This window comes from Orycteropus afer, unplaced genomic scaffold, assembly GCF_000298275.1.
Source record: "Orycteropus afer afer isolate SDZICR_OR568_19922 unplaced genomic scaffold, OryAfe1.0 scaffold00164, whole genome shotgun sequence".
Taxonomy (NCBI): domain Eukaryota; kingdom Metazoa; phylum Chordata; class Mammalia; order Tubulidentata; family Orycteropodidae; genus Orycteropus; species Orycteropus afer.
This window is the reverse complement of record NW_006921751.1, coordinates 4,321,140-4,335,090: the sequence shown is the minus strand read 5'-3', so window position 1 is coordinate 4,335,090 and position 13,951 is coordinate 4,321,140. Positions and strand designations below refer to the sequence as shown.

General features: G+C 35.8%; 1 protein-coding gene across 1 annotated transcript in view; it reads left to right on the top strand.

Moving 5' to 3' along the window:
• The first annotated feature begins 712 nt into the window (after nt 1–712).
• The window catches only part of NEXN (nexilin F-actin binding protein), a 39,121-nt gene continuing 25,882 nt past the window's right edge, over nt 713–13,951 (top strand). Inside the window, exons 1-5 of the mRNA XM_007946488.2 lie at nt 713–739; nt 7,746–7,937; nt 8,136–8,214; nt 8,296–8,444; nt 13,491–13,532. Of these exons, the coding sequence (XP_007944679.1) occupies nt 713–739; nt 7,746–7,937; nt 8,136–8,214; nt 8,296–8,444; nt 13,491–13,532 (489 nt within the window). The remainder of the gene's footprint in view (nt 740–7,745; nt 7,938–8,135; nt 8,215–8,295; nt 8,445–13,490; nt 13,533–13,951) is intronic.

The following is a 13,951-nucleotide window of genomic DNA, read 5'->3' as shown; positions in this document are numbered from 1 at the left end:
AGAGTAATTAACACGTTATTTTTAATTACAAAAACATAGCATATATGATATAGACCAAAAGGGTAAAATTTAAGTTATTAAAAACTGTTGCAAAGGAAAGCAAAGTTTCAGAAAAGAACCTAGTCTACAGGGCTTATAGTCTACACAAGCCATGGTCTCAACTACCCTGAGATCAGAAGAACTACATGAAAATGACCATTCTGATCAGGCCCTGATAAAACAGGAGAAAAGCACAGAACAGAATTCAAATTCTTAAAAATTTCAGACTTACTGGTCTTACTGAGACTACACAACTTCCTGAGACTGTCACCCTGAAATACCATTTAAACCTTGAACCAAAACTATCTCCTTAGGTCACCCTATAGTGAAATAACAGATTGGTAAACAAAATAAAAGACATTACCTGTTGAAAAACTATCTATATGAGACCAAATTACTTTAAAGTAAAGATGAGAAGGGGCTAGGGTATCTAGAGCACCGGAAATGGAACAACCAGAACTCAATTGAAGAGAATGTTGACACATTATGAGAAATATAACACTGAATAATTTGTGCAGAAATTGTCAAATGGGAACCTAATTTGCTGTGTAAACTTTCATTAAAAACACAAGAAAGTATTTTTTAAAAATTCTTATAAAATATTAAAATATTTTTTTCAGGTGCAAAAATATATACCACTTCATAATTGCCTGAAGACCACATTAAAGTGAAAATGAATGATATTTCCCAAAAGGCTGAGGTAAGTCTCAAAAATTGAAAAAAAAAAAAAATTAAGAAAAGGAAGAGCTCACTGTAGAACTTTTGAAAGGGCATCGTGTGTTGGAATGATTAACATTTAGAACTTCATACTTAATAAATAGGAACAATATGTAAAACATGAGAAATTCAGTCTGATCTTGGGCCCAGTATTTTCATTTTCACTGTAATCTAGGAAGTATGATTACTAAATTTATGAGTAATAGTAAGGTGGACGTGATGACCAGCATCTTGAGTACACACTTAAATGATCTTCATAAGTCATAGAAATTATTTTTAAGTTCCAGCTAGTTATTCACCAAAAACTTTGTAGTACTTAAGGAGGAAACAATCTTACTGTGTTTCATGGAATATAAATCAACCTGGAAAATATAAATTAGACTTTTTCTGTATTAAAAAAACAAGTGTGGCCTGTATTCACAGAAGAAATTGATAATTCACACTCATAAGGATGTTTCTTAGCTACTCATTGTGGCAGCTGCAATAAAATTTCTCTTAGCCTTTTTGTGGTCTTGGCCGTCATTATTAAGACTTACATTGAGAAAAGCTCAGGTGCTGAAGTGCCAAAGTTAAAAACAAAAAAATCTTTAAGTGGCCAATATGCATACCATATAAACAAACAAACAAAAAAAACCCACTGCCAATCCCACATTGACCCACTGCCAACCCACACTGACTTGTCAATTAGACAACCCACAAGTCACTCCTGACTCATAGTGACCCCCATTGGGTTTCTGAGGTGGTAAATCTTTACAGAAATAGGTTGCCCCATCTTCCTTCCGCAGAGTGGCTAGTGAGTTTGAACCACTAACCTTCTGGTTAACAATCAAAATGCTTAGGCACTGTGCCACCAGAGCTCCTTACACATCATAACTCAAAATGAAATTCACTGCCATTGAGTTGATTCTGACTCATAGCTATCCCCATTGGATTTCCAAGGCTGTAAATCTTTATGGGAGTAGATTGCCCCATCTTCCTTCTGCAGACTGGCTGGTGGTTTTAAACCACTGACCATCTGGTTAGCAGCCAAATGCCTTATCCACTATGCCACCAGGGCTCCTTATGCACCATATAAATAGTTAACTATTATGAGTCACTATGAAATACATATTGTTGTTGTTGTTATGTGTTGTCAAGTCGGACCCAACTCATAGCGACCCCTCCTTGGGTTTCCAAGGCAGTATCACTACAGAAGTAGACTGCCCAACCTTCCTTCTGAGGAGTGGCTGGTGGGTTTGAATTGCCAGACTTCTGGTTAGCAGTCAAGTGCCATAGGCACTATGCTACCAGAGGTCCTATAAAATACATAGTCACTCATAGTGACTCATAATAGTCAAAAGGTGGAAGTAACCTAAATGTTCAACAGATGAGTGGATAAACAAAACGTGGTACCTATACACACAATGGAATATTACTCAGTCATATAAATGGAGTTCTGATACATGGTATAACATGGATGAACCTTGAAAACATTATATTAAATGAAAAAACGTCAGTCATAAAAGGACAAATATTATATGATCCCACTTATATGAATATCTAGTACAGGCAAATTTATGGAGACCAACGTTTATTAGTGGTTACTAGTAATAGGGGTAGAAGGGAGGAAGAAACAGAAGTCTGTGTAGGGGGCACTGAATTTTTGTTAATGGTGGTGGAATAATTTGGAAATGGATAGTGCTGATGGTTGCACAACATGATGAGTGTACATATAAAAAATGTTGAATTGGCAAATGTTTTTGTTTCATTTTACCACAATAAAACAACAAAAATAAAATAGGCTGGCTCATTGTGTGCCACAGATTAATCAATTTACCATTATCACTAGGAGAAAGGAAACTTTATTTACTAAAACTTATTTTAGAGATCAGTTTAATTTTTAAAAGAATGAAAATAATTTGTTTTCCTGGATTGGAGTGGAGGAAATTCTTTTCCACAGTCTTCTACCAGATTCTCCCTTATTTAGGACACTCTTTTGCCATTTGGTAATTTTCCTCTTAAAGCTCATACTATTTAGAATGTATAACCTTCTGTCATAGTTATCTAATGGTGCTATAACCGAAATGCCACAAGTGGATGGCTTTAACAAACACAAATTTATTGTCTCCCAGTGTAGGAGGCTAGAGTCCAAATCAGGGTGTCAGCTCTAGGGGAATGCTTTCTTCCTCTGTTGACTCTGGGGAATAGTCTTTGTCTCTTTTCACTTCTGATCCTAGGCAATCTTCATGTGCCTTGGCAGCAGTCATTCCCTGGGTCTAGGAGGTTCTCTTCAGGATAGATCTTGAAATGTTCAAGTAGTACAATGCTGTCAGTGATAGAATAATATCCATACGCCTACAAGAAAGACCAGTAAATAGTACTATTATTCAACTTTACGGACCAACCACCAAAGCCAAAGATGAGGAAATTGAAGATTTTACCAATTTCAGCAGTCTGAAATTGACCAAACATGCAATCAAGATGGGTTGATTATTACTGGTGATTGGAATGTAGAAGCTGGAAACAAAGAATAATTATCAGTAGTTGAAAAATATGGTCTTCGTGATAGAAATGACACTGGAAATCGTATGATAGAATTTTGCAAGACCAATGACTTGTTTATTGCAAATATCTTTTTTCAACACATAAATGGTGGCTATACATGTGGACTTTGCCAGATGGAGTACACAGGAATCATATCAACTACATCTGTGGAAAGAGGTGACGGAAAAGCTCAATATCTTCAGCCAGACAAGGCCAGGAGCTGATTGTGGAACAGACCATCAACTGCTCATATGCAAGTTCAACTTGAAGGTGAAAACAATTAAACAAAGTCCACTAGAACCAAAATATGACCTTGATTATAGCCCTCCTGAATTGAGAGACCATCTAAAGAATAGATTTGATGCATTGAACACCAATGACCAAAAAACAGGGAAATTGTGGGATGACATAAAGAACATCATCCATGAAGAAAGTAAAAGGTCATTAAAAAGGCAGGAAAGAAAAAAAAAATCAAACTAAAATGGATGTCAGAAGAGACTCTGAAACTTGCCCTTGAGTGGAATGTAGCTAAAGCAAATGGAAGAAATGACAAGATAAAAGGACTGAACAGAAGATTTCAAAGAGCAGCTTGAGAAGACAAAATCAACTACTATAACGAAATGTGCAAAGACCTGGAGTTAGAAAATCAAAAGGAATGAACACGCTTGGCATTTCTCAAGCTGAGAAGAACTGAGGAAAAATTCAAGCCTCAAACTGCAATATTAAAAGATTCTATGGGCAAAATATTGAATGATGCAGGAAACATGAAAAGATGAGGGAAGGAATACACACAGTCACTTTACCAAAAAAACTGGTCGATGTCCATCCATTTCAGGAGGTGGCATATGATCAAGAACCAATGGTATTAAAGGAAGAAGCCAAAGCTGCACTGAAGGAATTGGTGAAGAACAATGCTCCAGGAAATGATGGAATACCCATTGAGATGTTTCAACAAACAATGCCATGCTGGAGAGAGTCACTTGTCTATGCCAAGAAATTTGAAGACAGCTACCTGGCCAAATGACTGGAACACATCCATATTTGTACCCATTCCAAAGAAAGGTGATCCCAAAGAATGTGGAAATTATCGAACAATATCATTAATATAAGACATGCAAGTAAAATTTTTCTGAAGATAATTAAAAAATGGTGGCAGCAGTATAGTGATAGAGATCTTCCAGAAATGCAAGCTGGATTCAGAAGAGGATGTGGATTGAGGGATAACATTGCTGATGTCAGATGTATCTGGGCTCAAAGCAAGAATACCAGAAAGATGTTTACTGTGTTTTATTGACTATGCAAAAGAATTCAATTGTGTAGATCATAACAAATTATAGGTAACATTGAGAAGAATGGGAATTCCAGAACATTTAATTGTGCTCATGAGGAACCTGTACATAGACCAGGAGGCTGTCATTCAAACAGAACAAGGGGATACTGCATGGTTTAAAATCAGGAAGGGAGTGCATCAGGGTTGTATCCTCTCACCATACTTATTCAATCTGTATGCTGAGCAAATAATCTGTGATGCTGGACTATATGAAAAAGAATATGGTGTCAAGATTGGAGAAAGACTCATTAACAACCTGCGATACGCAGATGACATACCTTTGCTTGCTGAAAGTGAAGAAGACCTGAAGCACTTACCAAGGAAGATTAAAGACTACAGTTTGCAGTATGGATTACATCTCTACATAAAGAAAATGAAAATCCCCATAACTGGACCAATAAGCAGGATCACGATAAATGGAGAAAAGATTTAAGTTGTCAAAGATTTCATATTACTTGGGTCTACAGTCAACACTAATGGAAGCAGCAGTCAAGAAATCGGACAGCGTACTGCACTGGGCAAATCTGCTGCAAAAACTTCTTTAAAGTGAAGAGCAAAGATGTTTCTTTGAAGACTGAGGCATGCCTAACCCATGCCATGGTATTTTCAATCGCTTCATATACATGTGAAAGCTGGACAATGAATAAAGAAGACCAAGGAAGAGTTGATGCTTTTGTGGTGCTGGCGAATAATACTGAAGAACTAACAACTCTGTCCTGGAAGAAGTGCAGCCGGAAAGCTCCTTGGAAGCAAGAATGGCCAGACTTGATCTCACCTACTTTGGTCATGTTGTCAAAAGGGACGATTCCCTGGAGAAGGATATCATGCTTGGTAAAGTGGAGGGTCAACGAAAAAGGGAAAGGCCCCCAACAAGATGGATTGATACAGTGGCTGCAATGATGGGCTTGGGTATAGCAGGGATTGTGAGGCTGGCACAAGACCAGGCAGCATTTCATTCTGTTGTACACAGGGTTGCTATGAGTCACAGCAAACTTGGCGGCACCTAACAAGAGGAGGTTCACAGTACAGGGATCCTGGATCCAAAGATGTGCTCTGCTCACAGCTCTTCTTTCTTTTCTGCTCACCTCTCTCCCCTTTTCTCTCATGTAAGATAAAAGGTGATACAGGCCACACCCCAGCGAAACTCCCTGGGCTGTGATCTGAGCAAGGATGTTGCATCCCACAGTAATCTCTTTTCAGCTGATTGGATTATCACATCAGATCACATCATATGGGATAATTACATCATTACATAACCGCCAAACCACTGAGAATCATGCCCCAGCTGACACACATTTTTTGGGGACACAAATCAAACCATGACACTTTCTTACACATTTCTTATATTAATTTAAGGAAATTCTAGATGGACTGTATCGTAGTAGTAATAATATAAATCACTGCTTATGCACAAAGACCCTGGTGCAGTTCAGCCACAAATGAAGAGTTTTTGCTCTAAATAAGTGGAAACCAGCAAGAAGGCAGAATGTGAATTATGCTTTGCCATGGATTGAGTTGTGTCCCCCAAAAATATGCATCAACCTGGTGGGGCTGAGATTCTTAGTGGTTTGGAAATTATGCAATTTTGTAATTTGGCATTATGTAATGATGTAATCATTCCCATGATGTAATGTGATGTGATCAACCAATCAGCTGTAAGTGGATTGTTGTTTGTTATTTGCCATCAAGCTGGACATGACTCATAGCGACCCCTCCTTGGGTTTCCAAGGTGGTATCACTACAGAAGTAGATTGCCCAACCTTCCTTCTGAGGAGTGGCTGGTGAGTTTGAACCTCCAGCCTTCTGGTTAGCAATCATGTGCCTTAGGCACTATGCTACCTTGTTGTTGTTGTTATTTGCCATCGAGTCGGTCCTGACTCATAGCGACCCTTCCTTGGGTTTCCGAGGCAGTATCACTACGGAAGTAGGATTGCCCAACCTTCCTTCCGAGGAGTGGCTGGTGGGTTTGAACCACCAGCCTTCTGGTTAGCAGTCAAGTGCCTTAGGCACTATGCTACCTTGTTGTTGTTGTTATTTGCCATCGAGTCGGTCCTGACTCATAGCGACCCTTCCTTGGGTTTCCGAGGCAGTATCACTACGGAAGTAGGATTGCCCAACCTTCCTTCCGAGGAGTGGCTGGTGGGTTTGAACCACCAGCCTTCTGGTTAGCAGTCAAGTGCCTTAGGCACTATGCTACCAGAGCTCCCATTATGCTACCAGAGGTCCTTAAATGGATTAGGGTGGCATGCAAACCCTTATTCAGATCATAGCCCTGATCAGATGCAAGGGGAGTTTCCCGGGGTGTGGCCTACATCACCTTTTATTTTACAAGATTTAAAAGGAGAGAAGTGAGCAGAGAAGGAGGGACCTGCTCCACTAAGAAAGAAGATCCAGGAGCAGAGCACATTTTTGGACCCAGGATTCCTGTGCTGTGAACCTCCTAGACCCAGGGAAAGTTTGCTGCTGAGACATATGGAGATCTTCAAGGGACACTAAGCCTACAGATGTTGAAAGGAGACAAGGACTTTTTTCCCATAGCCAACAGAGAAAGAAAGCATTCCCCTAGAGCTGGTGCCCTGAATTCAGACTTCTAGACTCATAAACTGCAAGAGAATAAATTTGTGTTTGTTACAGCCATCCACTTGTGGTATTTCTGTTATAGCAGCACTAGATACCTAAGACAGGCATTGACTTTAAACTTTTGCTTTGTTTAAATTCTGTCTAATTTACTGAAATTAGTCTTGGTACCTTTTAAGTAAGTGAGGTCAAATTTTAATAATTAATAATGGTGTAGAACCATAAAATATAAATAGTTTTTAATTAAAATTTTGTATTTAATTTTTATATTTTACTGACTTTCAACTTCAGTGGGATTCATTCATGAATGGATTTCTTCACTATATATTAATAAAATTTATACTCTGGCATTTTCTTTAATTTTATTTTTTTTTATACTTAGGCTTTACAAAGTATCTAATCAATTTCAGATGATCAAAATAAAGGTTTCAAACTTCCTTATATTTTCTGTTTCAAAATGTATTTCCTATATTGCTTATTCTGATCTATCTTCACCTAATTTTTTCCTCTCTTATATATTTTTTTTAATCTTTCTTCTCTTTGTTGTGTTCTAATGAAGATTCTGCTTTCTTCATCTAAACCTATCCCAAAAAGCTATGTGCCAAAACTTGGCAAGGGTGATGTAAAGGATAAGTTTGAAGCCATGCAAAGAGCCAGGGAAGAAAGAAACCAAAGGAGATCTAGAGAAGAAAAGCAAAGAAGAAAAGAACAATATATTAGAGAGAGAGAATGGAACAGGAGAAAGCAGGAGGTTATTTTATTTTATTTTATTCTTGTGCAAGTTTTCATTTTTACATTTTCAATTTATTTTTCACATTAACCACATTTTATATTAAGCATAATTCAAATAATTTTGTGTTTACCTGATAAGCTAATTTCAACTATGCATATAATTTAATTTTGTCTAATATTTGGAGATGTGTTCATATTAATTTATTTAACCATCCAGATTAAAGAAATGCTTGCTTCAGATGATGATGAAGAGGTATCTTCTAAAATAGAAAAGGCTTATGTCCCAAAGCTAACAGGTAAGCAATTTGAGAACTGCATTATAAATAAAATTGCAAAGAAGGAAACAGCAAAATATAAAAATTTTCCATATTTTTTAGGAACTGTTAAAGGTAAATTTGCTGAAATGGAGAAACAAAGACAAGAAGAAGAAAAAAAGAGAACAGAGGAAGAACGAAAACGCAGAATTGAGCAGGATATGTTAGAAAAGAGGAAAATACAGCGTGAATTAGCAAAAAAGGCTGAGCAGGTATACACTAAATATTAAGTTGGTATTTGATTCAGAAACTGATTTAGCAAAAAAAAAAACAACTAATCAGTATGTTGCTTGATTAAAAAAATTTAAAATAACAGAAGCTTATTAAACAGCACTAACCTGAAAATAAGATCTTAAGCACAAATATAATAACAAATACCTGGAAGAATAAGGACAGAATTACCTATTTTAAGTTTGAATTTTTAGATGACTTTTGTTACTTACTAGCCTATCCTCTTGCACACATTCCTTACACTGTCCAAATTCCTTCAAGTATCCACAAGCACGTAACAAAATGCTAGTGTTTTTTTTTTTAAAACCAAAGGAGTTGAGTTCAATTCCAGGGCTGAAGGGTGACTTGGAGCCATATTCTTGGGGGTTTCACCAGTCTCTATCAGATGAGTGGTTGGCACTGGTAGCCAAGCCAAAAGAACCATCTAGTTCTTTTGGTTTCAGAGTCATATAGGTTGAGGTTCTTTCTCATGGTCCATTCGTCCTTTGGACTGTTTCCATGTGTCTTTGATTTTCTTCATTCTTCTTTGCTCTGGACAAAGGGAGACCAATAGTTGTATTTCAGATGGCTGCTCACAAGCTTTTAAGACCCCAGTCACTTACTCAGCAAAGTAAGACATAGAACATTATTTTTATATACCATGTTGTGTCAATTGAAATTGATGTCCCCCACAACCATGGTCCCCAGCCCGCTGTCCCAGTGACTTACTCCCTTCAAGGTGCTTAGCTGTGGCTAAGAAGTTATCCTAACTTTGCCTCCTATTAGGTTTAAACTGCATATGGACATTTTTATAGCACACACAAATACATATATAAGTATATCATCTGCCAAACCTGTGTGTAGTCGTGGGTATATTTCCATTTGCCTATCCATACCTGATGTTTTTGCTAGATATCTATATATCCACCCATATATTTGTGTTTGCTGTCACTGATAACACAGTATTGTGTATGCAATAGTATTTGCCTTTATTGTTTGTACCTCTTGTGCACCTCTTCCATGTCTTCCTTTTCCTTAATGATACTATGCTAGTCTTTTAATATCAATCAGTAAATACTTGTTGGTTATCAAATACTATGGCATAATTAAGATATCTTCCTATTCAATAATTTGATACGGATTACATCACATTGTATCTAATCATTGTATTATTAACTAGCTTGTTAACTTTCTTGTTTTAAATTGGGGATGGTAGTAAGAGAAATGTCTGGCAGTTCTTTCCTTCAGTCATTACTGATCCCCATAGTCATAGAGGATAAATGAGGAAGGAGAAAATGTATTACTATTATGTTTTTACATAGCCTCTTAACAAACTTAAAATTTCCATACATTTTAGCACAGATCATGAGAACTAAGAGACTGATAAGTACTTTAAAAATATCCTAGACTCTGTTCTAACCGCCTGAAAAAGCTAATCTCTCAAAAGGATTAATGATTATAATGATATAGAAACTTGAATTTCTAATAGTCATAACTATATTTTATGAAATAAAGAATTGATGAGTTCATAAAAGTTTCTTAACTATGTAAGTATTTGTTTTACACTTAAATTATGTGTAGTGGTAGAGTTGAAAAGATGACAATATATTGTTTATATACTATAACCTGGTCTATATTGTAAGATTAAAAGAGATGATCAGTGTATTTAGTAATGAAGTAATAATGTTATTTATCTCCTCAGGTTGTTAATAAGATTATATGAGGTAGTAAGTTCAAAGCACTTAGAACAGTGCCAGGTACAAAATCAATGTGCTATAAATACTTCAAATTCCACCTAAACAATATTTCATATGGATAAAGTAAATCATCAAACCATTTTAATTTCTCCTCTTTTTCTCAGCAGTGTTTTAACAAATATCCATGGTCTTCACAATATATTGGCTCTTTACAAACAAGTTTTATTGGGAGATTGTGCTTGGCACTATTTTAGAAGTGCTTTAGATTATTTTTAAGCTTTTAAACTACTTGCCATGCTCTGTTTCGCTTCCATTTCATTTTTAAAAAGTGACAGCAAAATCAAAACATATGCCATACTTGCATACAATAGTAGTTTATTTACCCAGACTTTTCAAAATAACCATTTGTCCAGTGGCAAATGACATATGCCAAATGAACCGTAGAAAAGAATGGGAACTTCCTGTATTTTATTACTTTGTACCTCTTTATCAGAAGAAAGGATGGCATATACTTTACTACTGCCACCTCCAGTCATCAAAGATGTATTTATTTTACAATAAAATTTTACAAGGGAATAAATTATAAACAGCCTGGTGTTTGGCAGCAAATAGTGAGTATGTACCTGCGGTTAGTCTATTTCTTTTAAGTCTTTCATCCTTTCTCAGTACTGATTATTTTCTAGATTTAAAATTTAAGACTCTTGAAACTCCAAGAGCAGCATATGTAGGTAATGGTTTGTCACTGAAAAACTGTGTTTTGAAGAGATGAGTTTGAATATGATGAAGATATAGAATACTCAGAGAGTGAAAGAAACAAATTTTACTCACTGCTATTGAGTCGGCTCTGACGCATTGCGACTCCTCCTTGGGCTTTCCAGGCAATATCACTACGCAAGTAGATTGCCCAACCTTCCTTCCCAGGAGTAGCTGGTGGGTTTGAACTGTCAGTCTTCTGGGTAGCAGTCAAATGCCTTAGGCACTATGCCACCAGAGCTCCCAGAAACAAAATAAGATCATGAAAAAAAGTTGAAACTACTTTTTTAGTAACCCTCAATACTTGCTAAGGAGCTCTGGTAGTGTAGCAGATAAGGAATTTGGCTGCTAACCAGAAGGTCAGTGATTCAAACCCACCAGCTGCTTCACAGAAGGAAGATGGGGTGATCTACTCTGACTGGACGGCACATAACAACAACAACAACAAACTTTCATAAAGATTTACAGCCTCAGAAACCCAAAGGGGGCTAAGAGTTGGAATCGACTCAATGGCAGTGAGTTTGGTTTTGGTTTTTGGAGATACCTGCTACATGGCAGGGTGCAATAGAATCCCAGTTAATGAAATATCTGGCCTATTAAATAATTAAATATGTAGGTAGAGCAAAACAATAACTCACAATAATTTCATCTTACAAATGTAGTGTCTAATTTTAAAACCTAATTAAGTATATTTTACATTTAAATTTAATTTAATTTAGTGTATCTTTGAATACAAGGAGTAAAGTATGGCATAGATCGTCAAGGAGAGTCTTGGAGATCAGTTCTGAGATTCTAGGATCTTATAATGAATTAAGAATGGGTATATTTCATATACTAGAACAAAGAACAATGATAATATGGAAGAGAGTTTTGATTTGGTACTATTTGTTCATCTTTGAGGATACTCTGAGGGGCAAGATTCAAGTCCATCAAATTAGAAAAAGAGATGAAGTTATTGGTGAGAGAGGAAGATGTTGAAAAGAAAGGAGAGAAAAGGAAATTGACTTAGGAAGGAGTGAAAGATGTTTTTCATAAAGCAAAAGAAATAGTTGGGAAGTAGCTCTTCAATGGTTGCGTCTAAAAGCTAACACTATAACTGAACTTCTGAATACCTCAGTCCTCTCTGTGAATGTACTGCTACCCTTGGCTTCTTAGACAAATCAATCTTTTCTCGTGTTTATTGAAATCAGTAGGAAAAAAGTATTCTTCTATCTTTTGTTGTTTTGGTAATGGTTTAAAATGAGCAAAGAAGAAAGCAAAACAAATACTACCACCACCCCCACCACCCCACTAACTCCAACAGAGTTTATTACCATAGAAGTAATAAATATTATTTGGGAAGGTAGTAACAGCAAGAAAAAGAATTTGGTGTCAGGAAATTTAGAATTTCTCTTCTGTATACTTTCAATATCTGCCTTCAGAATAATTTATTTTTCAAGAAAGTGTGTATTATAATAAAATGTATTATTTCTTCCTTGATAGAAAACATAGAAAAACAGAAAAGTAGGAAGATAAGAAAGCAGGGACTTTTTCAGATCAGTTCCTAGTATGAGCCAGCAAAAAACAAAAAACAAAACAAAAAAAACTCACTGCCTTGGAGTCGGATTTGACTCATAGCGACCCCTCCTTGGGTTTCCGAGGCGGTGTCTCTAAGGAAGTAGATTGCCCAATCTTCCTTCTGAGGAGTGGCTGGTGGGTTTGAACCAACAGCCTTCTGGTTAGCATTCAAATGCCTTAGGCACTACACTTTAGACTGCTGAGGATCAGACTACTTTCAGGATTGGCTTTAAAAATCAATTTAAAACAATAAACGATCCGAATTTTTATTTTATAACCTTTCCCATTGCTTGTGTTTCCTTTCCCTGAAATCTTCAAACAACGCTGACTTATTTAAATCATTTATTTTCTCTCATTGTTCAGTTTGTTAAGTACTTTAATCTGCCCTTCTATTTAACTTAAGGACATTTCTTATGAGTTATAACCAAATTGACCTCTCTCCTTTTGAATGAGGGCCTTTCAATTTAAATCTGGTGAAAATATAAAACAAACATTATGACTACCGGAATTATTTTCCTTTCTAACTTACCATGTGAAAGCCTACAACTTTCAGCCCACTTTGTTATTCTTTCTGTTATATTCTTGCCATATTCTTGCCATATATGTCTTTTATGACAATCATGAAAATTATTTCATTGCTAATGATAGATTTTCCTTTACTGGAGCAGAGGCAGGTAATGGAAAAATGTTTCAGTGTATCTCAACTAAAATTTCGAATTAAGTTAATAATTGCTAATTGTAAGCTCACAGTCTGGTCGTAAGAGTTTGGTACATTATTCAATTTCCAGAATTACCAAAGTAGGCTTTATTTTACTTTTTTCTTAATATATTGTTCCTTGGATATTGATATAAAAACACAAAAATGAAAAAAGGTTTATTCTTCACTTAAAAGGAAATAGTTGGCTAATTTGGAGCAACAAAATATTTTAAAAATTATAAGTTTGAAAAATTTCCATAAGTCACAGATAAATTACTTTTCAGTTATATGTTTAAAAGCAAAAATCCAACGTAATGTAATGATCTGAAATTCTCATTCAATAGATTGAGGACATAAACAATACGGGAACTGAATCAGCATCAGAGGTAAACAGACATTTCCTTTAATGAAACATTCACCTAAAATTATCTGATTCACAAATTTCTTTTAATTTAAGCAAATATTGGAAGAGTTTGTACTCTTCTTTATTATTTATAGCAATAACAAAAAAAAAGACAATTTTTTTAAAGCAATATCATACTTTACACTTTCAAACACTATAGCTTAAGTGTTTTTAAAGTAAAGTATGCTTTTGATTTTGTTAGGTTAGAAAGACAAGTTTCTTTAGTCTCAGTTTAAGATACGCTGGCAACACTATATACTTTTTAGTTATTACTAACAGATGAGATTGTTGAAAACTAACATTTTAAAAATTCAGTTTTTTTTTTTCATCATTTATCTTCTTTTCTCAGAGTTCCTGACAGTTTGTGTTTTGGTTATCACATACTAGTACGTGTATCTACTA